At 46.0% G+C, this 24694-nt stretch overlaps 1 protein-coding gene across 1 annotated transcript in view; it reads right to left on the reverse strand.

Annotated features, from left to right (window-relative positions):
- The window catches only part of LOC140481922 (ATP-dependent 6-phosphofructokinase, liver type-like), a 61606-nt gene that overhangs the window by 7075 nt on the left and 29837 nt on the right, over positions 1 to 24694 (reverse strand). The window contains 12 exon segments of the mRNA XM_072578603.1: positions 110 to 221; positions 4864 to 4925; positions 5408 to 5572; positions 6131 to 6283; positions 7287 to 7374; positions 8333 to 8403; positions 9069 to 9215; positions 11040 to 11103; positions 12552 to 12616; positions 15829 to 15954; positions 19208 to 19300; positions 21115 to 21210. Of these exon segments, the coding sequence (XP_072434704.1) occupies positions 110 to 221; positions 4864 to 4925; positions 5408 to 5572; positions 6131 to 6283; positions 7287 to 7374; positions 8333 to 8403; positions 9069 to 9215; positions 11040 to 11103; positions 12552 to 12616; positions 15829 to 15954; positions 19208 to 19300; positions 21115 to 21210 (1242 nt within the window).

A 24694-nucleotide genomic window follows, 5' to 3' on the forward strand; every position in this document is an offset into this window, starting at 1 on the left:
GTGCTAAACACTTTCTTAACCACCCTAATCACCTGTAACACAACTTTCAAAACATTTTGCTGAAGCTTTAGTTGAAGCTTTATAGTCATTGCCTGGAGGAGTCACTTACCTGTTGCATATGGCCTAGCACATTGGTGCGACAGTCAAATACACCTTTCCCCTCGGCAGAGTACAGGTTGTATAAGAACTCAGTGGTGTAATACTGGTGACACTTCTCATTCCTAGAGGGAAAAGGAGTGGAAGAAAGAGAACGAACGAACATTCACGCAAATGATTTTGGAAAGAGGACAAACATCAACCTCCCAGATCTTTGTTCACCTTCCTCCAGCAGCATGATGGACTCCTCTTGCCCCCGACACCCCCATGTTTAACTTCCCTCTTTGCCCCCACCCACAGGGCGAAGATGGATGACTCACTGAGAGGCAATTCGCAGGCCCCGAGAGTCCGAGCACGGACTGGCCAATCCCCAGGGCCAACTCCAACTTGAACTGTGTTGATGAATGGTATAGTCCACACGGCAGGTAGTCCCATTACCTCATCAGCACGAATTACAACGTGGAGGTGTGTGTGAGAGAGAGAGAGAGCGAGAGCAGAGGTGGCGGGGGGGTGGGGTGGGGGAAGAGAGAAGGGGGAGGGAGAGAAAGAGGGAGAGAAAAACAAACAGAACTTCCACAGAAACAAAAGGAGGCGGCAATTCAGCCTCCCCAGCCTGTGCCACAGCTCAGAGTATGGTAACTCTATTTGCCTGGTCTGGCGTGATAACGGTTAAAACAGTTCGCCAACATCAATCTGCGCCTTTAATATTTCTAAGTACCCTTCAGCAGCTCCTGCCCATGGTTTGGAGCCATTTCCACCTCAGCAGAGGGGGTTGTCAGTAAAAATTGGAAAATCTTCAGGGCTAAGGGGACATCACTTTGACAGTAGGCACAGCAACTCGGTTTAGAGCGATAGTCCTGCCTTCTGAGTGAGGTGGCAAGTGCTTCGAGTCCCACACCGTACTTCCACACAACAGAGGATTCCTGAAGCACTTATTGGCAGCAGAGGTGATTTCCCCCAGGGATAATTTTGCCTTGATGCACCAATTGCCAGGTGACCTGCGAGAGAGTGTGTCTCAGCCGCCCCTTACAATACGGGATGTACCTGAGCGCACCTGTATCCAATGGGCACAGGTGCCCCAAGCATGGTAAAGGGGTGGCAGAGACTCTTCAGCCTGGCTTGCTGTCCACCGCAGGGTAGGTACGTAGAAAATAAAAAAGGCAATGGCAAAACATAAAACCGGTGGCCCAACAATCTGGTTCGAGAGACCAGGGTAAGGGGCTGTGCAACGGTGAAGCTTTTGGACAAGATACTTGGCTTTAATTCCTGGTCGAGTTACCCGATTTATTTTTTTTTTAAGCGAGAGATAGAGGGTGACAGTGCTGGAGTTAAAAATAAATTGTCGGTTTTAGTTGGAACAGGGGGTCACAACTGGTAGGGGGATGCACAGCCTGGGGTTTTTTCTAATCTCCAATAATTTAGTCAGTATTAAAAAGTCTGCCGGTGAAAATCTGGGGAAGTGTGTCAAAGGAAACAGCTCAGCCCATACCCCCCTACACCAACATTTGTGCCAGTGACTAGAACAGCCTTTTCTTTCGACATCTGAGCTTTAATAAAACAGAAGGAGTGCTTAACTAAGCAGATTCTACAAATCTGACACTTATTGACAGTGAAGTAGGAGATGGCATGGGGCAGGGTGACACCAGACACACAGGATGAGCCATAAGTTGGCCACTTGACACACAAGATGGCCGCCAGACCACAATATGGAGATAAACAGCAGAGCAAACACAGGTCTACCTGGGGCCACCAGAATGCCAGCACAATGCACTCACAACCTAATTGATTGGTTTAAGGCGGGTGGGGGAGAGAATACACATGGAATAGCATAAACTGCCTGCCGAAGTGTCTGGGTCCAGCCAGCACCTTTGATAGAAATGCTAACAGCTTGATACGGACTCAGTACAAAGTGCCAATAGCCAGGGCTGCAGTAATTGTCCTTCTCAGGAAGAGTGATTAGTGCCCACTACTACAGCAATGGACTTCCATGGAGACGCTGAAACTGACAATGTCTACACTGAAACTGACAATGACAGTGCTGAAATTAACAAAGGCTGTGCTGGAACTGACAATGACTGCACCAAAACCATCAATGATTCTGCAATGTTTACAATAAACAAACTATATTATAAAGACAATAACCTCATCACTGACTTATTATGTTACATGTATCTTGCCATGTGCTCCAGGTTGAGAGAAGACTCGCAGCTGGCCACTGGGCTGTTGCTGTCTCTCTCTCTCTCTCTTTCCCCTGGAGCTCCGGTATTTTTTCGGACAATAAACTTGGTCATTGAACCCTGACTCTGACTCAGAGGCTGGTGATTTTCCCCACAGCAACTGAGAGAAAACCACACAGAATTCCCCTTCTGTGAGTTATTCGCAAGGTTGAATAGACACAAAGGATTCATTAACCAGAAAGAAACCCACCAGCGTCTTCTAGTGGTCAGCATGAGTATGGCACCACTGGAGTGCAACCAAGCCACTGCTGCTTCCAACTTGCAATTCATGTTAGCTCACAGGCTGGGAGCATAGTGCTCTGCTCAGAGTGACCAATGTACCTCTGGAAGTCTCACTGGCACATTCTCACTAGCCCTGTTTCATGCTTGGGAACACAGAGTCGTAGGCAGCGTTGAAAAGCAGAAGATTCAGCTGCTTCCATGCCCTCTCCAGAAAGATGGGCAGAGGGAGGACGTTTTTAAAATAAAAAGACTGTATAGTCTTGTCCGTGAAGCAAGACAACAGAGCTGCGTCTATCACAATGTCAGCTCAGCCCTAGGCAGTCAGTGTAAGTGCGGCCGTCGTTATAACGCAAGAAGCACAGCACACAATTTACATTCAGCAGCCCTTCATAAACAACTGTGTGATCATGGCTAGCTGCTCAGTGATGTGGGTCGTGGACCGTTACCTCAAAGTAACCCAATACGATTCTTTTATATCCATCCAGAAGGGAAGATGGGGGCTCAGCTTAACAGGATCATTATAAAAAAACAAGGAACAGGAGTAAGGTCTTCAATCTATACTATTGAAAGACCACGGCTGATCAGATTGTGGCCAGTTCCACTTTCCAGCCTACCTCTCTCCACCCCCACCCCCACGCCAATTTCCCTTTCACAAAACCATGTTGACTTTGCCTACCTGTATGAAGTTTCTAAATGACCTGTTACTTCCTCCTTAGTAATGGATTCAAGCATTCTCCTCAATGCAGACGTTAGACTAACTCAACTTTAATTTCCTGCTTCCTATCATCCCTACTTACTTGAATAGGGACATTACATGTGTTAGACAGTCTGCTGGAGCCTTTCCAGCATCCAGGAATCTTTGGACAATTACAATCAATCAATGCACTCACTAGTTCTGTAGCCACTGCCTACAAGACCCTAGGATGCAGCCATCAGCTGGATAGCAGTCCTTTGTCCCATTCCATTTCCAAGCACTTTTTCTACAGTGATTGACTGCTTACTTCTTCTGTCTCAATTTCCTAGTACTCTTGAGGAGATGTGTCTGTCTTCGACAGAGGCATAAGGATCTAAATCTATCATTTCCCCCATTATTAATTTCCCTGTTACACTTTAAAATAGATCAGCACTTAACTGATCTCTTATATTCCTTTTGATGCTTTTATTGTCTGAGTTTATACTTCTAACTTTATTCCCCTCATTCTCCAAATTAACCCTCTTTATGAGGTAATAATTATTCCAGGCTGGCTCCTAAAACTTTCCAATCTTTTATTGCATGGCTATTTTTAGCAGCATCAAGTACGGGGAATAGGGTTAGCATGAATGGACACTTAAAGGGCTTAGTGGTTAGCACTGCTGCCTCACAGCGCCAGGGACCCAGGTTTGATTCCAACCTCGGACGATTGTTTGTGTGGAGTTCGCACATTCTCCCCGTGTCTGCGTGGGTTTCCTCCGGGTGCTCCGGTTCCCTCGCACAGTCCAAAGATGTGCAGGTCAGATGAAAATTGGCCATGCTAACTTGCCCATAGTGTTAGCTGCATTAGTCGGAGGGAAATGGGTCTGGGTGGGTTACTCTTCGGAGGGTCAGTGTGGACTTGTTGGGCCGAAGGGCCTGTTTCCACACTGTAGGGAATCTAATCTAATCACATACAGCCTTTCTTTCAATTTGATATGAACCACAAATTTCTTAGTTAGCTGTGTAATGATACATCGTTTGTACAGTATCTATCGTACGGGGAATACCTTTGTCGAGAGAGTTCTTTGCCTGCAAGTGCTTCACAACCACATTGCTTATTTTCCACTCCACATTCACCAGGTTCATCCTCCTGTAATTGCCTTGATGGGTCTAAGTCACTGGTATCATACCTAAAGTTCACACCCTTAAGCTCAACGTAATGTTCTAGAAAGTTATTATTGAAAGGATTCTTTGCAATAGTGTCCTGAGTCAGTCCTGTCGCATGACACATTGTCAGGTCTGAAACAGCCTCCTCCCTCATTGGTTCTGAAGCGTACTTTAGGAAGCAATCCCAAGCACACATTATGAACTCATCCTCCAGATTATTCTCGTCAATTGATAAGAAGATCAAAATCTCCTCTTAGCTGAAAGATGATACCATTTGATGCAATATTTGCTCGCTCTGGATTTTAGGTGCAAGCCTCAGGAGTGGCATTCGAACTCTTGACCCTTGAACTCAGGAGACAAGAGAGCCATGGCTGTCACCCAAGGTGGCTAGTAGAGAGATATATGGGTGCACTGGTCTTACCACTGACCCCCTACCTTCCTCTGTTTTTTTTCCCAGGAAGACCCTACCTCAGGACAAGTCCTCTCTGGATAGTTGTCTTCATCTTCCCGGTTAGATGTTCCACATTAGCCTGCGGGTACAAAGCAGAGCAGTAAGAACCATGGAAACAAACACTCTTTCCAATATATACTTCTCCCGGAAGCGGGCTTTAACGGAGCAACTCAGGAGTGACTGCTTCCACTGACAGATGGCAGAGTTTTCATATGATTGGCAAGGAGGACTGGGGAAGAGGAAGAGAATTCTCTCTTTACAAGACAATGCAACTTGCTACGATCCAGAACACACTGTCTGAAAACCAGGGGCAAGGAGGAGCAAGTGTGAGGGTGAGAGAGAGAGAGAGAGAGAGAGAGAGAGAGAGAGAGAGAGAGAGAGAGAGAGAGAGAGAGAGAGAGAGAGAGAGAGAGAGAACAGAGAGCGAGAGCGCAAGAGAGAAAAAGGGGAAGGGGAGGGGGCAAGAGGCTGGGATGGTGAAAGTGGAGAAGTACCCCCTCAACTGCTGCACCACACCAGACCACACCCCCCACCGACCGATTTTTCATCTCATGAACCCACCGTCAAGTCATGAATGTTAATGGGATCTTCGTAGATGTAAGCAGCATCAGCCCCGACAGCTAGTGCTGTTGCTGAGGCCAGGTAGCCACAGTAACCTCCCATGGTCTCCACAATGAAAACTCGGCGCTTGGTCCCTGATGCTGACTGCTTAATGCGGTCACAGGTCTGCGAAGGGACAAACAGACGTGAGTAACCCGTGAGGTCAAGCAGCTCGGACCAGAGAGCCTACGGATCCCGGACTGACCCGGCTCTTCGCGATGACCTGCACCTTCCCCAAGTGAGCCCTGCTCCAAACCTTGAACGAGCTCCGTCAGCCGGTCACTCCAAACATAGGGCTCATTCCACAGAAGAAATGCTGGAGATCCCAGCGGGTCAGGGCAGCATTCATGAAGAGAAAGCGAGCTAATGTTTCAAGTTTAGATGACTCTTCATCTAGACTCAAAACGTTAGCTTGCCTTCTCTCCATGGATGCTGCCAGAGTCACTGTGATCTCCGGCATGTTTTGTTTTCAGTACGGATTCCAGCATCTGCAATAATTTGCTCTTATATGGGGTTCATTTAAGCCCCATTCTCTTAATGCTGGGCCTCAACTCCCTGTGAGCCCTTGACCTTGATGCCTCCAGGCCCCTGCGACCTCATTAAGCCTAATCCCAGAGTCAAAGGTCCAACCTGATCTAACCAACTGAACACTGCCCCCCCTCCCCCCAACATTCCCAGACTTACCTCCATAGCTGCATTGACTGCAGTGTCACAGCCGAGGCTGAAGTCGGTGCCTGGTACATTGTTGCTGATGGTCGCCGGGATGACACACATGGGGATACAGAGTTCTTCGTAGCGTTCCCGCCCCTCGGTCAGCTGCAAGGCTGCCACGTAGGCCTGGAGAGGAAGGAGAAACAGGCGTCGCTCAGCTCACTCCACTTTTACTTCAGATCAACACACCGGCCGCCTCCTGAAGAAACATCGAACTGCGACAGGTCTGGGCTCTGGGCCGGAGGAAGCCAACGCGGTGAAAATAGGAGAGAACACGGACGTAGGCAACATCTAATATGAACTTTTTTAATAACAGTTTTTAGGTAGATGCGTTGGTATGAAGATACCTTGAAAGGAAAGCAGTCAGGAACGGGTGATGGGTCTCAATTTCTGCAGGGTGACGTGGGAAGAGCTTTAGGACAAAATACTCGAAAGCCTCTGAGCTAGACGGTCAGGGTTATACATGGTCACAGCCTCAGGGTTCAACAAGATTTCAGACCCAGGAGGTCATTGTCAGGAAAATTTATTCCAGTTTATGGAGTCACAGTTGGGAGGTCAAGTGGTTAAAGACAGCTCCTCACTTTCTCCAGAGCAGCTAGGGATGGACAAGGATGTCCGGGCCAGCCAGGGATGGTCACATGTCAGGAAGCGTGCAAGGTACAGTCAAATCAGGCTTCAGGTCTCAGAGTCATGGGGCTGAACCATCTGTTAGATGGATGGCCTGTATACTCTGGTGCCTGGAATGGGGGGTCTTGAACACACTGCCGCTGCAACACTCATCTGTATAAGGATCAGAGTCACTCCCCACTGGGCCTCTAGCCCCATTGACAACCCAACAGACCTCACTCTCTGGAGGAACGTTACCAACTCCACGGGTTGTTTGGATTTTTGGAATTGCGTCAACAGCAGCAACAGAAAGAAGACGTCATTCTGGTCACTGTGGTTGCAGTAACTGGTCATGTCGACAGGTGGCGAAGCTGAGCAACGCTCACAGCAGGCTCTGCAGCGCCCCCTGCCAGGCAGCTCAGCAAGGCCCAACTGAGCAAAATGCCCGAGAAAGGCAGGTGGCAGGGGTTGGCCAGAGCTTCAGGGAGCAGGAACGACAGGAGGTTCACGCAGAGTGTCTCACCTCAAACCCACCGATAATGAGGATAGCGTGGATGTGATGCTCCCGGATCTGTTTCACCAGCTGCTCCATGCACTTCTCGGGGAGCGTGCTGCAAACAAAGGGAAGAAATAGCGGCAGACACATTTAAACAACGCCGGCATCAACTCAAGCCCGTACAGGGACGCAGAGGCTCTGACTGAGAGAATGGTACTGGGGTGAGACACATGATAGAATTGCTGCAAAGAGACAGGCCATTCAGCCAAACTGCTCTGTGCCAGCTCCACACTAACTGCCCCCCCTCTCAATTCACGTCATCCAAACCCTTTCAGCATGTCCTTTCTCCCTCATGTACACTATGTGCAAATATTTGCCTCCCTGTGCTAGTGAGTTGTACATTCCAAGCAGCTCGTGGATAAAGATACAACCTCGACTTTATTAGTGACTGTATTACTGTTATGGCCCTTGGTTTTGGGCTTGCCCACCAAGCTGCCCTTAATCTACCCTCTTGAACTTCATCATTTTACATAACTGTGTGAGAGTATTGTGTGTTTGTGTGCCCATGTACACAAACATACACAGTGAACATTTCTAGGACTGAGGTCTGGTGATCCACATGATGGAATATTCTGCCTCCACACGAACAATGCTTAAAACTTAAAAGAATGGCTATTTTGGTGAGGAAACACACCTAAATGATGGCATCTCAGAGATTGCCACAACCTCTCACAGCAGCGTACTGAGAGAACAGGCTTGTACCCCTCATGTGGCATTTGACACCAGGACCCTGTGACTCACAGCATTATCAAGACATACCTGGTACCAATGGGATGACAGTTCCATAGTTCTCTTCTAATGAGTATGGTAAAGGGGCACACTGAAGGGATTCTGGGATTCTATGTGAACTAGTGACATCAGGAAGACAATTCCAAGCGATCCCAACAACATAAACGGCCAGCTTCCAAACTGTGTGCAGTTTGATGGCAGAGAGAATTCCCAGACTTTTAACATAACAGCACAGTCTGATTGGAGGGTGGGAACGGTCACCAGGGAGCAGAGGCAATGCTCACCGTTTTGTGCCCAGCAGGGAGCCACCTTGTCCAGTCCAGCCTCCAACATCACCCCATTTCATTTCCTTAATCTGCAGGAAAAAGAAAGGCAAAGGGGGGGGGTCATGCATCAAAAATGTCTCACAGTTCTGCTGAGTAGCACAAATTTCTGGCAAGTTACATATTTATGTCCTGTCTCATTTCGCATCATATTGTATTGTGAACACCCTTATTATTATACTGCAGTGTCTTCTCCAACCCATCCTGAGCAAACCCACAGGAGATCAGCTGACATCCATTTGTAGGTGCTGCATCTCCAACCATACGCAGCGCCACAAGGGATACACATTTCAGAATCAGAATCAGAATCCTTACAGTGTGGAAACAGGCCCTTCGGCCCAACAAGTCCACACTGACCCTCTGAAGAGTAACCCACCCAGGCCTGTTCCCCTACCCTATATTTACCCCTGACTAATGCACGTAACCTACACATCCCTGAACACTGTGGGCAATTTAGCCAATTCACCTAACCTACACATCATTTATATTTAACTACATGAAAATACACAGCGCCATCACCGGGGGCAATGCCACAGGAGGCCTACGGTATTTATGCAGATCGAAGTGATTTTCATCACTGGGAGCAATGCCACTGGACACTTTCCATGATCCAGCGAGAGGAGTCAAACCCTTGCCAAAACCGTGTGAATGAAGGCAGCAATCAGACTCAACATGAACAGGGCCGTGGAACACTTACCTGTCCTGCGGCAAAGCCTTCCAGCCCATCGGCGACAGTGTAGACAACGTGACCCGACGAGAGGCCAACTCGAACCGCAGAACGCACGGCTGCGTTCATCCCTGCTGCTGGAGCTCCAATATTCACGATGGCTAAGTTGAAATTACTCTGTGACGGGCAGAGAGACATCAGTAAGGGCAATATACACTGCTCTCTAGGACACTGGTGCAGTAACTGAGGGAACAGATTGATCAGTGTCGTCACTGGATCAAATAGAGGCCACTCATTACCAGACTTTTAGATCTACTGCAACAGGGTTTTTTTTTTCAAAATTATTTTGTTTAGGAATTAAGCTATCATAACAATGTTTACCCTTCTTTGCTCACACAGCAACAAATGGAGGCAGAACACAAATGTCAGGCCAAGCCACAAATGGCTCTCGGGTCCCACCTCACTCCTTCGTTTGCTACTTTTCACTCAGAGGGGGATCGAGAACCAGAAGACATTAAAGACATAAAAAGTGACTGGCACAAGAACCAAAAAAAAAAGTGCCAGACGGAAAGATTTAAAAGTGCCAGAGAGTATAAAGGGAGTTAGATTAAACAGAAGAGAAAAATAAACAGAACTATGGGCAAGGATCGAGATTAGTTAAATTACTTTTGCAGAGAGCCACTCAATGGTGGTATGATAGAATGATTTTATGCAACCTCTCCAGCAATGGCAGTGCACAGCCTGCTGCCTAATTACAGTGATTTTGAGGGTGTAAGGTGGTGTATTCATGGAGCTGGACCACAGTAAGGAAGATGCTGCATCTGCAGCTCCTTGAATCACAGCTATGGGGGAAGCCAGTAGCAGACCAGTAAGGACATCTCCCACACTTCTTCACAGCCCACATGCTGGTGGTTGTCTGTGAAGGGCCGGACATCAGCCCCAAGCATTGTGTAAGGAAGAGAAAGGGAATTTCACAGCCTCCTTGAACAGCTCAGAAGTCAAGTCTCCATCATCAAATCAAGCAGCTCAGATTGGCTGCCCATCAGTGATGCAGTAAATGCATAGGGACACCCTAATAGGCCTCATCCCAGAGTCAGGCAAGAATGCTGAATACGGGCTTACCGTCCTATGTGTGGACTTGGTGATCTGCATGGACTATGGATGGACACTCCCTCAACTCTGGTTAACTGAGAGACATGGGAACAGGAGACCACTCAACCCCTCAAGCATACTCTACCCTGAATCTTAACTCCATTTACTGACCTTGGTTCTCTTGGTACAGTCATTTCTGATAAATGATAGCTCCATTCTCGTGTTCGAAGAAAATCACGCAATAGCAACACCATTTAAACTAATGGGGCCTGAATTACATTATAGTCAATACAGGTAAGGAAAGTTCGCATTGTACAAATAATGGTCTAAATTCTCCAAATCAAAGAAACGTGCATTGTAGCAGACCTTTGCCTACCATAAATCCATCAGTTTAACTTCCAAGAAATGTTACTGATGCCCTCAATTACTTTTGTCGGAAAAGATGTTTCAAATTTTAATTTCTCATTGAAGAAATATGAAGATGTGCTTCCCGATGTTTCCACTTGTCTTTGTTGACTTCCCCACCACCCTCGTTATCCTGTAAACTCCTCAGATTCTCTTAAACACCTCAATTTGATCCTTATTACACCTCCTTACTCAAACCTACACAAACTTAGCCCATGCAACCCATTGTCATGGTTTCCCTCATACAATTCTGATCCACCCTCCCCGAGATGCAGTGCTCAGAATCTGTGGCAGGTTCTCTTCAGAGCTCAATGCAACTCTAAAATAGCGTGCACTTTTTTAAAGAACGTACAGTAACTCGTGACAGCCCACACGGAATAACAGTCACTCAGTACTCTGGCGATGCCTTATCCAGCCCGCGCTGTATAGGGCTCTCTCTGTTAACTGCCCGATGGAGAAGCCTAGTGTGGCAGGAGTCTCAATGCTATCAGCCTGAGGGCTTACCTTGGTCTGAGCAGGTTTCTGGTGAGCCAGCAGCTTGTAGATATTCCAGTTATTCTCGAAGCTCCTGTAGCAAAAGGGAAGAGGAGAGTCCTCAATTAGGAATGATGGGCCACTGGGAAGGTGCTTGCAGGTTGGCTGTGATTCGTTAACTCACTGGGGAATGGGGAGCACATTAGCCCGTTCAGTGCATGTCTAAATGACCATATCTAGAGACCAGCTCATTTTAGTCTTCCTGATGGGTCACTATCAATTGACAGCACGGATTTTTCATGCCATTATCATGTGAGTATCTGGCTGACGGTATGGCTGGCTATCATCCTGTACATTTCTGCATCAGGTACAGCAGAGACTTGCAACAGATATCACAGCCATTGTATACACAAGCTCCCAGAAATAGCTGTGTGATCAGTGGGTGCAGGGTAAATATTAGCCAGTACAGTGGAACAGTAGATTTCTGCTCCTTCTCAAAAGGAACCCCAAGGATATCTTACACCCACTTGAGAGGCTGACAGTGCAGATTTCTTCAAATCCCCGAAGGATGGAACCTCTGACAATAAGTCATTACTGTACGGTGTGCTAGCCCAGATTTTTTTGTCCTGGAACAGGACTTGAACCCACAACCTTCTGATTGGGAGGCTGGAGGGCTATGTACTGAGCCATGGAGAGGCAAGGAATGAAGCTCATTTCCTAGTGACTAAAGGAACACAGTATTTTCCATTCATTGGTCCCTGAAGTGTTCAAAAAGGAATCTCAATCCCCATTATACAATCTGCTCTGTAAGCCTCGCCTCCCTGGTGAAGACTCAGAGAAATGTTGGGTTGACTGTGGCAGTATCTGTGTTACCTCAGCTTCCTCACGCCACCCTCAGGATTTGACTTGCACCTTGTGGATGGGGGGGGGGGGGGGGGAGAGGCTTCGAGGAATCAGGTGGTGAGTTATTTAACCACAGAATTCCCAGCCTCTAGCCGATGACGAGTCTCACTTCACCTCTAGAATTCAACCCTTTTCTCAAAAGGTGAAATGAACCCCTTGCCAACAAGATAAAAGTGAAGGCTTGCATGCTGATGAAAGACAGTTAACACTGACACACAAGGAGGAGGTGGTTCTCTCCACAAATATGAGCACAAAAATCCACCTTCCATCGTGCAGTACTGGGTTGGTGGGGAGCTACACCGTCAGACATCCAGTGCATCAGATCAGATATTAACTTGTGGCTTTGCCTACTCTCTTCAGTGCATGTTAAAACACAATTCCAATGCTTCCTTGAAAAAATGTTGGGTAAAATGACCAACATAAATCCTTCAACCTGCAGCATTAAAATGGATTATTGGTCCGTGATCATATTACTGTGCCATGTTTCCCCCAGTACAACAGTGACTAGATTTCTAAAGCACTGCACGTCACTGGATTTGGGAGATCCTAGGTCTAATCGCTATAGAAAAGCAAGGATGCTTTAATCTGTTAGAAGGTATCCAGACTATAGATAAGGGAAGTCAGAACTGAAACCCTTACCTGCCACGAAGAACAATGGCTTCATCAAACCTCTTCTCGTCCATTGCTTTCTGAACGTCCTTGGTCTTCAAATGAAACAAAAAGGAATACTTGAGAAACCTTTTTTTATATCCATATAGAGGGACAGCACGGAAGCAGACCCTTCAGTCCAACCCTTTTATGCTGACCAGAAGTTCTAAATTCATCTAGGTCGCATTTACCAACACTTAGCCCTTATCCCTCTAAAACCTTCCTATTCATATATCCATCCAGATACCTTTTAAAGGTTGCAATTGTACCAGCCTCCACCACATCCTCTGGCAGCTCATTCCATACCCGTACCACCCTCTGCAAGAAGAGGCTGCCCCTTAGGTCCCTTTTAAAACTTTCTCCTCTCACCTTAAACCTCACCCTTCAAAGTTTGGACTCCCCTATCCTGGAAAAAAAAGACCGTGGCTAGTCACTCTACCCGTGCTTTTATAAACTTCTATAAGGTCACCCCCCAGTCTCCAACTCCAGGAAAAATATCTGCAGTTTACACAGCCTCTCAAATCCTCCAACCCTGGAAACATTGTACATCTTTTCAGCATCCTTTCAAGTTTAATAAGATCTTTCCTCTGGCAGGGAGACCAGAATTGCATGCGGTATTTCAAAGGTGGCCTAACCAACGTCCTGTTTAGCCACACGACTTCCCAATTCCTAGACTCAATGCACTGACCAATAAAGAAACGCATAACTAATGCCTTCTTGACTACCCTGTCTACCTGTGACTCCATCTTCAAGTAATTATGAACCTGCACCCAAAGGTCTCTTTGTTCACCAACACTCCCCAGGACCCTACCATTTGCCTTTCCAAAATGCAGCATCTCACACTTCTCTAAATTAACCTCCATCCACCAACCCTTGACCCATCTGATCAAGGTCCTGTTGCACTCCAAGATAATCTTCCTTACTGTCCAAGACACCACCTATTTCAGTGCCATCTATATCTTTTCCTCCTATAGTCACATCCAAATCATTTAGATAAAATAACAAAAAAGCAGCAGTTGAAAATTAAATATGCTGCTGAATTGGACCTCAAATGTTCCCCTCCCCGTACCGAAAATGTTGTTAGGGAAGAGTTTCAAAATAAAAATCAGCAGCCGTTTCAGAAATATTGGACAAAAGAACACCACAGAGGGTGCTGGAGAAATGCACATCAGCATGGTCCCACTCTCAAATAGAAAAGGAAGGGTGCAATTCCTTGGTGAACTAAATTAAACCACATTTGCAGCAAAAACTTTTAAACCAAATTTATTATAGGCTGTGGAGAAAGTGAGGACTGCAGATGCTGGAGATCTGAGCTGAAAATGTGTTGCTGGAAAAGCGCAGCAGGTCAGGCAGCATCCAAGGAGCAGGAGGATCGACGGTTTGGGCATAAGCCCTTCTTCAAGAATCCTGCAGAAATCCGCAGAACAGACATTCTGAGACGTTCGATCACAAGCAGGACAGCGTCCCGCCTTCCACCCCTCAAACCTACTGATTTTCCCCATGCTAGCTCAGGAGAGTCAAGGTCACCAGAAACTCAACACAGAGCAGGAGTCCACCCTCGGATCTTGAACTGTAGTCTATACCACGCCGCGAAGAACTCAGTCACTTCGAGATGAGCATTTTAAAATAAAAAATTCACAAACCCGCCCTCTCCATCCATTCCCGGTGACCTCCTACAGCCCTCCACAAGAATCACTTTCTGGCCGTTACCATATTTTTGAACATTTTACTGTACTATCGACAGTCTTCAGCTCCTTAAGGATCAGAATTCCTTATCTAAAACCCTGTCTTATTTAAAACCTACCTGCTTGACCAGGCTTTTTGATCACTTGCCCTAACATCTTGTAGTTCAGCATCCAGATTTTGTCTAGCAACACTCCTCTGAAGCGCCTTGGGATGTTTCACTATGCTAAAAAGGTGCTACATAAATGCAAATGTTAATTAACAGGAAATCATGGGAGCTCGGCTTTGTTTGCTTATCTATAAAAGTAACAAAAAGAACTCTTAAAACACAACTCTTAATCACATGCCCCACCATCCACAAAGATGACACGTTGTGAGCAGGAGCCCATTTCAGCCCCTCGAACCCAATCTGGCATTCAATTTGACTGTGGGTCAACTTTAATTATACAACTTTTTCCACTTATTATTAAATGTCATTAAACAAAGTAATGCTTTTAATTTATATTGTTAAAAAGAGAGGCACGTTACCAAAGCTGCTCAAAACCAAAACAACCATAAGAACATATCCCATGAGAGTACTGCTGTGGGACATTGCTTGAAATGTGGCATTTTTACTCTAGTCTTGATGAAAACATGACACAAAACTTTGGCAATCTGTCTCCTTTCAATAATACTCTAAGCTCTGCACTATTAAGCACTGATACCATGCTTGAAGTTTCCAATACATCCATAATTTTGAAGCTTTTAAATGTAGAGTTACTGCTTCCTGCTAGCCTATAAATGAAGAAATGTTCCCTGAAATCATTGCTGCACCACCCTCGCTTTGGATTTTCCCCACCAAACATAACAGCTTCGCTAACCTATCAAAGTCTTTACAACATCTTAAGCAGCTCAATTGGATCCAGTTGTAATTTTCTGTCTTCAAGCTTCGACTGCTCCTCACGGCCGGTTATTCCGGAGAATGTCCGGTGTATCCCCTCCAAAGCCAAAACACGCTTCCTCTGGTGTAATAACCAGAACTGAACACCATACTCCAGATGAAATCTAGCCAGAGCTCTGTACAACTGTAACACAACTTGCGCCCCTTCATATTCCAGCGAAAGACCACCATCCCTTGATGCCTACACAGAGGCAAAATACTGTGGACACTGGAAGGAGATCGAAAATGCTGCAAGTACTTAGCAAGCTTAATGTTTCACGTTGATAACTTTTCATCAGAACAGTTCTGGCGAAAGCTGAGCGAGCTGAAACATTAACTCTTTCTCTCCACCGACACTGCCTGACCTGTTGAGCTTTTCCAGAATCATCTCGTTCTTATTTGGTTATACCAGTTCACTGGCTTGAAGGGAAGGAACCCCCTCCTTCTCCCTGCTCCTTGACAGGTCTCAGCTTGGTGCCAGATTGGAACGGAGATTTACCAAGATGACAACCAGAGGAGGGGGCGGGCAGGGGGCGGGGGGGGGAGGCGGGTGGTTTAGAGCAGTTAGAGGAGTCAGGTCAAAACACGATTTGCAATGGCTGACAGGGACTTTGCGTGTCGGCTGCTAGCAAGAAGCCTTGACAGGGAAAAAGATTGAATACCCACCAGCTGCACACACTCCATCAGTGGCAGTCGCAAGGCCTGGTTACCAGAAAGGCTGACAACACAGGATGATGTCTCCGGTGAGGCATCCAACAGGGTGAGGACTGCTTCCATTCCCATCTTGCTGCTCTGGGAACAGAAAACAAAAAGGACAAGGTTATCAGACAGTGAAGAGAAATAAGCAAAGGAAGCGAGGTACAGAAGGACATGTTGACAGGGACAGACAAACCAGACCAATGTTTGCATAGAGCCGGACAGGCAGAGGGCTAAATGCCCTGTCCCTGGGCTGCAAGTTTTATATTAAGATGCAGAAATGCATCCCAGTTCAGACTATGAAACAAAGTGAAGTATATTTGAAGAGCCTCAACAATGACAGCAATGCTATTTAGAGATAAAAAGCCACACCACGCACTGTGGTTGTGATGTACTGCACATTATTCAGTGTTACATTTCAGTTTTGTTTTAATTGTTCAGTCAGATTTCAAAAATATCTACATCTGACCACATTAGCAGCTGGATGTGGGAGAAGAGAACTGTCCAATCTCATTCCATAACTTTGGCAGAAAGCCCCGGGGAAGGAAACCAAGTAGTTTGTTCTGTTAAACAAACCTCCCTCCCACCACTACCTCCATCCCAGGGAATTTTACACCCAAGGCATTCCTAAATGCTGTAACGGTTCACGGAACAGTACTGGTTGATTCAGGTAGGAGAAAGTGAGGACTGCAGATGCTGGAGATCATGAGCTGAAAATGTGTTGCTGGAAAAGGGCAGCAGGTCAGGCAGCATCCAAGGAGCAGGAGAATCGACGTTTCGGGCAAGAGCCCTTCTTCAGCTCATTCCTGGAGAAGGGCTCATGCCCGAAACGTCGATTCTCCTGCTCCTTGGATGGTGGTTGATCCAGGTAACCTGGACAACACTGGAGCTTATGTTAGACTCATTTTATACTGCACACCATCTCAAGGGCAACTAGGAATGGGCATTCAAGGCTGGTCCAGGAGCCACGCCCAAAATAACGCTGCCTTACAAAAGCCAAACTTTCCTCCTTTGATTTCTTCAGGTTTTGATGCTGGTGATAAAAACAGAGATAGGTCTGCGAAAAAAAAGGACACCAATAAAATGTCCTTGAGGATTAGTCTTACTCAACTACAACGTACCAAGGCTCCTTAGACATCACCTTCCAAACTTGCGACCTCTACCATCCAGAAGGACAGGAGTAGCAGATACACGGGGATACCAACGTATGCAATTTCCCCTCCAAGCTGTACACCATTCTAAACTGGAACCACATAGCTGTTACTGGCTCAAAATCTAGGAACATCCTCCCGAACAGCATTCGCTCCTTACCACATGGATGGCAGCTGTTTGAGGTCAACTCACCACCACCTTCTCAAGGATGGGTACGGACGGGCAATAAATGCAGATCTTAAGTGAAATTAATAGTTAACTGACTTGCCTTGCGCTGGTGTCTCTTTTTTTCTGTTTCCACACTGTAGGTAGTCTATAGTCTAATCTAAAAAAAAAGGTGTGTGTGTTTGGGACAATTAGGGGATTAAACATTCGTCAGAGGGGAATGGGTCTGGGTGGGTTACTCTTCGGAGGGTCAGTGTGGACTGGTTGGGCCGAAGGGCCTGTTTCCACACTGTAGGAAATCTAATCTAATCTAATCCTGGTGTGCGACCCATGACCCAACAGGTAGTTCACTTGTCCTGAAGTCTGAGGTTTGTGGCCACAAATCTTACTCTGGGCCACAACTTTGAAGACGACTGTTGCATCATACCTAATACAGAAGAACCGCAATTACCTGAAGGGCACGGGCAGGGAGTATTTCACTCGGTTAATCAAAATTCCGGACAGTCAAATGCCGGATAACATAGTTTAGCCAAGCATTGGGACCCTTCCGAAACGTGCTGGATAATCCGAAATTCAGATAATCAAATTCCGGATAATTGAGGTTCCCTTGTATTCACCCTCAATCAATATCATCAGAACTAAGTATGTTTAAAAGGAGCTTACTGTGAATAAATTAGCTGCTGTGCTTCCTGTATTACAACAGGAAATGCGTTCACTAGTACTTAATTGGTTGTAAAGCAAATTGGAGCATACCACAGTTGTGCAATTTGCAGTATAATTTCAAGTCGTTTGTTTTCCTATTACGTCACTCCTGTGATCAAAGAAACAAAAATCTGATTTGCATATATAGTACCTACCACACTCCAGATGCCCTGATGGCTACTATAATCACTGGAATTTGAGTCACTGTTGGTTGGAAAACCTGGCAACCAGTTTATACCCAGGAGGATCTCACAAGCAGCAAGAGAATGAATGATATGTTTGGACCAAGGGATGAATTTTCACCAGGATGTTGAAAGGGACCTCCCCTACTCTTCAGGCTGGGCATTAGTTCAATAGTTTATCTTGGGAAAACAGCATGTCTAACAGTGCAGCATCCTCTAAAACATGCACTGCAGTTCAGCTTAGAGTACATGCTGGACTGGCTTTGATCCACAACAGGAGAAGGTTACTTACAGAGTTCGACTGCCAGTGGAGTTAAACAGACTGCGGTTTCAGGCTCCAGACGTGGCACACAGCTCTGACCATGGCACATATTATGCCACGATGGCCTAGTGGTATTATCATTGCACTGTTAATCCAGAGACCCAGCTAATGACCTAGGATCGAACCCTGCCATGGCAGATGGTGGAATTTGAGTTCAGTTTAATAAAAATCTAGAATGAGGAGACTAATGATGAAGAAGAATCTATTGTCGATTGCTGGGAAAACCCACCTGGTTCACCAATGTCTTTTCGGGAGGAAAATTGGTGTCCTTACCGGGTGTGGCCGACAAGTGACTTTGGATCACAGTTATGTGGTTGATTCTCAACAGCTCGCTGGGTAATTAGGGACAGGCCTAGCCAGTGACACCCTCAATCCACAAATAAAAAACGCGGCAGTGTCACAAACAAGGCCAACATCCACATCACACCTTTTCCCTCCTTTTGTCACCTTCCCTTAAGGCTTTGAGGTTGTGTTCAGAAACGGTTCCATGGGCATCTCCCACAGGCATCCAGTTCCAATGCAAATCTCAATGGCACCCATCAACACGCTCATAAATCATTAGGTTCAGCACAGCCCAACCCAATCCCAGCCTCATCTACTGCCTGCAGTTTGCACTTGGGAAGTTGAGGACCCCGACTCTTTGTTTCCCTTTCTAACCTATGGCTCCCAAGGCAACTTCCTGTTACACGGTTATTATTGCTGCCTGACTGGGATGATACAACACAGCACAGGTTAGAAGCAGAGTTGGGAACCTTTTCTTCTGGCTATTCAGTCAGCTGTACGGGAAGGATCGTGAAGGACGTTCCCTTCACAGAGCAAAACTTACCAGAATCCGATCAAAGGCAGAGGGCGTGCCACCTCGCTGCACGTGTCCCAAGACTGTGACCCGTGTATCAAATCCGAGACGTTTAGAAACAAGCTGGGAGGGAAACAAAATAAAAGCAGAAAGAACAGTGAGGGAGGAAATACAATGCACAACAATTGAGGCAACAGTTAAGGTCATTTAGTTAACCCTGCATTACAGGTTAACTGAAATACAGGGGACAAAAGAAAGAGTCACATAATTCAAGGGGGAAAAGCTTACACACAGAAAAGAGTTCTGATTAAATGCTAAGAAAGTTCACCACCCTTAATTCTCAAAAGAAGGATTTAAAAGGCACATTTCTGTACGGGTTCAGAGAGGGTGTGAAGTTTTGGTGAGGTAGTCAGCGCAAATCTCAGACTACATATTAATGATGATGGGCCTCAACCTGCACCCTGTCAGTCAGTCAGTTTAGGATTAGGAATTAGAGTCATAGAGGTGTACAGCACAGAAACAAACCTGTCGGTCAAACTCGTCCATGCCAACCAGATATCCTAAATTAATCTGGTCCCATTTGCCAGCACCCGGCCCATATCCCTCTAAACTCTTCCTATTCATATACCCACCCAGATGCCTTTTAAATGTTGTAATTGTACCATCGTCCACCACTTCCTCTGGCAGCTCATTCCATACACGCACCACCCTCTGCATGAAAAAATTGCCCCATAGGTCTCTTTCCCCTCTCACCCTAAACCTTTGCCCTCTAGTTCAGGACTCCCTCACCCCAGGGAAAAGACCCTGTTTACTTAACAGTCCATGCCCCTCATGACTTTATAAACCTGGGACCTGGGTTTGATTCCGGCCTCAGGTTAGTGTGTATGATGGTTGCAGATTCTCCCTGTGTCTGTGTGGGTTTCCTCCGGGTGCTCCGGCTTCCTCCCGCATTCCAAAAGTTGTGCAGGTCAGGTGAATTGGCCTTGCTAAATTGCCCAAAGTACTAGGTGCATTAGTCAGGAGTAAATGTGGGGAAATGAGTCTGGGTGAGTTACTCTCTGGAGGGTTGGTGTGGACTTGTTGGGCCAAAGGACTTGTTTCCACACTGCAGGGAACCTAATCTAATCTAATCAACCTCTGACATTCCAGGGAAAAACAGCCCCAGCCTATTCAGCCCCTCCTTATCACTCAAACCCTCCAAGCCTTTTAAATCTTATCTGAACCCTTTTAAGTTTCACAGCATCCTTCCTACAGGAGGAAGACCAAAATTACACACAATATTCCAAAAGTGGCCTAACCAATGTCCAACGTTTGTGTCTGAGTGCTGGAATTTACATGTCAGAGATTACTCCCCTCGCTGGCCTTAACCTATCGTAGAGATCACTGGATTGATCCTGCTCCACCTGCAGTGTCCACAGAGCTAAGATTCCAGCTTTGCATTTGCAATATATGCTGTGTACCTGACATCGCATTTTGTTTCGTTACATTTCAAGAAACGGAACGAGTTTCAAGTGAGCTGCATTCAGTTAAGTGATCCAACGTGTTGATAATTGAGATATAGAGAGGGGAACAAAGCTGCCTTGATGGGTCTGCTATTTAAAACATGTGCATTTACATACATTCTGATAATTCAAATTAATTGCCAAAGTTACATAGAAAACACATGTAAATTTAAATGTAGAATAGCCAGAGACTGGTGTCTACACTGTTCTTCACAGAATCAATAATTCAGTTAGCACCTACACCCAGGCTGCTTCATGTTTTCAATGAGAAATGACTTGCCTCACGCTTTAAACAGTTTGATCTGGTCTCTGTTCCGAGATCTAGCATTTAAAATGACAAGTGCATACAGGAAAACATGTTGGGAGCAGACACACCTCATGCAGGTCATTGCTGCTTTCACTGTCCCACATACATGCCAATCCTCTCAGTCTTACCTCTTTCACATAGTTGGAGCTGATAGAATTTCCTTGCCGGTCAATTGCTCCCTCTGCGAGGATGATGATGTTCAGCCTAGACCCTCTGCTGCGACTCTGGAGCAAGGACACATGAGGTTAGTTGGGGAGCTTTTTAACATCAGTACCAGCCCTGTGGACAGCACACTCTCTTGTGAGTCACAGAGGGTAAGGCTTCATCGTGCCATTCCACAGACTTGAGTTTGACTCAGGGCTACTGAAGGAGGGGTTACACTGTCAAGAGTGAAGACCTTTTAACCCTGTCTGCTCCCCCAAAGGGATAGAAAAGATTCTGTTGAACTCTCATTTCCTGGCCCAATATTTTGCTTATTTTTGTTGACAGGACCTTGTTCTGTGCAAAGTGGTTCCTGCCTTTCCATGTTCCAACAGTGATTGCACTTCAAAGAGAATTAAGAGCACTAAAACGCTTTCCAGACTCTGGAAGCCATGAAGAATGCAACATAAGTGCAAGTCATTCATTATTTGCTGCACTGGACCTAACTGTAGGACAATTATATCCTTTACAAAAGTGCCACTCCAAGATGCAAGAAGCTGTATTCAACAGATTGCCCATGTCTCCAAATGTTGACTAACGTCACAGGATAACATTATCCAGATCTACAAACATTGCTGTAAGAGGGCAGGAGTCCGTCAAAACAAAATCTCCAAGTGAAGCTATTTCTCAAAGACAGAAGGATTTAGATGCCCCCTCCCAACCCCGCCACAAGTCAACCTGATGGATGCCCCTAAGGTTTCATTAATATAAACATCAGAAGCAGATTCAATAGTAACTTTCAAAAGGGAACTGGATGTATAGTTGAAAAGGAAAGACTTGCAGGGGAGCAAGACTGAATGGGTAGTTTTTTTTTCAAAGAGCTACATCAGGTACAATGGGACAAATGGCCATGCTTTGTGCTGTATGAAACTATGAAAAGGACAGCAGGGAATTTCAGTTCAATAACAGAAGCAAGAGATTATCATGGCATCGATGGGCAGAACTTATAATCTTGTGATCACCAGTTGGACTTGTTGGTGAAGTATTGTTTTCCCCCCCCACTAGCTTTACATTAGTGTGTCTGACAGCACAAGAGCTATATCAAATGGCTCACCTCTTCTTTACTCACTATTCAGCATTTGGGAAGTAAATTGGTTCTGGAGATTTTCAGCTCATGGGTAGAGGCTACAAAAGCAGGAATGAGAAACCTCTGTATCCTCCTCCAGTCCCACATCTGAGGGAAACATCCTCTCCCCTCCTGACCCTGGCTTGTTGTGAATCTCCTAACCTTGGTGTCTAACAGTGGCTGAGCCTTCACCCGGCACTGCCACTCCTCCCATTACAGGTCTATATAACACCTTTAGTGTGGCTGACTACCTCCCGAAGCTCATTGCTCATTGGTAGACAAAACCTAGGACCAAGCCATAGTTTGAGAAATTAAGACAGCTGATCAAAATTACCGACAGAGGCAAAGTCTTAAGGGATATCTTAGAAAGAATGGGGTGGAGAGGCTGATGACTCATGAGATAGGAACAGAAGTAGCCTTAATGGTCAATTCATTCAACATGGCTGATTTTGGGCTTAATCTCCACTTTGCTGTCCCCTGCCCATATCCCTCAATTTCTCGAGACACCAACATCCATCAACCTAGCCTTAAATATAATCATCGATAGAAATACCACAACCGTCCGGGGCAGAAAAGTCTGAAGATTCATGACATCTTGAGTGAAACCGTTTCTCACTTAAGTCCTATATCATTAGCCCCTTACACTGAGTTGGTGCCTCTGTGTTTTAGATTCACTGATCAGAGGTTCCGGGAGGGAATTTTGCAAATTACACCTTGGGTGGCAAGATACAGTGACAGTGACAAAGGAAAACGGCAGGTGTTGGAATCCAAAGTAGACAAGCAGGAAGCTGGGAAGAGCACAGTAAGCCAGGCAGCATCAGGAAGTGGAGATGTCCGAAGTATCGGGTATAATTAAAGGATGCTCTCTGGCTTGCTATACTCTTCCAGATACAGTGTCAACAGAGAATGTAACCAAATAAAGGTCTACTACTCTCTCTCGGACAGTCAGGAAAAAAAATACATTGGGATAATTGGTACAATGAAGAGCAACCCCTCCTCCCCAGTGTTTGGATAATCTTATAGATTATCCCTAAACCCATCTGAAATGACATTGAGTGTCTAGACTAGATTTATTCCCATTTGAAAGTCAGCACCTCCATATCAGCAGCATGGACTCAGAACTGCTCTGGAGTATCAGCCTAGACTCTGCATGAGTGCAAAAGACTTTTTCCTAGTTACAGGCACCTGGAACTAGATCCTATGGATGATCCAGTAACCAAAAAAAAATGGAGCAACTTAAAACAGAAGGTTGAGGGAATGGGAGCAAAAGTTTGAACCCAAAAGCAAATAAGTTATGGAATGGAGGTGGATATGGTGCAGGATTCATAAAGTCAGAGTCATACAGCACAGAAACTGAACCGACAGTTCAACTCGTCCATGCTGACCAGATATCTCAACCCAATCTAGTCCTATTTGCCATATTGCGCTAAACTCCTCCTATTCAAATACCCATCCAAATGCCTCTTAAATGTTGTAATTGTACCAGCCTCCACCACTTCCTCTGTCAGCTCATTCCATACATGCACCACCCTCTGCATGGACAAGTTACCCCTCAGGTCCCTTTTATATCTATTCCCTCTCACCTTATGCCTATGCCCCTTCTAGTTCTGGACTCTCTCCCCCCCCCCACCCCCAACTGAGGAAAAAGACCCTGGTTCTTCACCCTATCCATGCCCATCATGATTCTGGAAATCTCTACAAGATCACCCCTCAGTCTGTTCTTCGATCACTACATCACTTATTTTGGTGTCATCTGCAAACTTACTAACAATACCTCCTATATTCTAAACCATTTATATTAATGATGAAAAGCAGTGAACCCAGCGCCGATCGTTGTGGTACACCACTAGTCACAGGCCTCCAGTCTGAAAAGCAATCTTCCAACACCGCCCTCTGTCTCCTACCTTCATGCTAATTTTTGCTAGCTCCCCCTGGATCCCATGTGATCACACCTTACTAACCAGCCTACCATGCGAGACCTTGTGAAACGCTTTGCTGAAGTCCGTAAAGACAACATCCACCGCTCTGCCTCCATCTATCTTCTTTGTAACCTCTTCAAAAAACGCAATCAAGTTAGTGAGACACGATTTCCCATGCACAAAGCCATGCTGACTCTCCCTGATCAGTCCGTGCCTTTCCAAATGCTCTCCTTCAGAATCCACTCCAACGATCTATCCACCACTGACATAAGGCACATCGATCTATAGTTCCCTGGCTTTTCCTTGCAGCCTTTCTTGAACCAGGGTATCGTATTACCCATCCTTCAGTCTTCTAGCACCTCACCTGTGGCTATCGATGAGACAAACATTTCAGCAAATGGCCCAGTAATCACTTCCCTAGCTCCCCACAAAGTTCTGATCAGGTCCTGGGGATTTTTCTACCTTTATGCCTTTTAGTATCTCCAGCACTGCCTCTTCTAAAAGTGAACTCTTTTTATAAAA

Source organism: Chiloscyllium punctatum, chromosome 10 (assembly GCF_047496795.1).
Source record: "Chiloscyllium punctatum isolate Juve2018m chromosome 10, sChiPun1.3, whole genome shotgun sequence".
Classification (NCBI taxonomy): domain Eukaryota; kingdom Metazoa; phylum Chordata; class Chondrichthyes; order Orectolobiformes; family Hemiscylliidae; genus Chiloscyllium; species Chiloscyllium punctatum.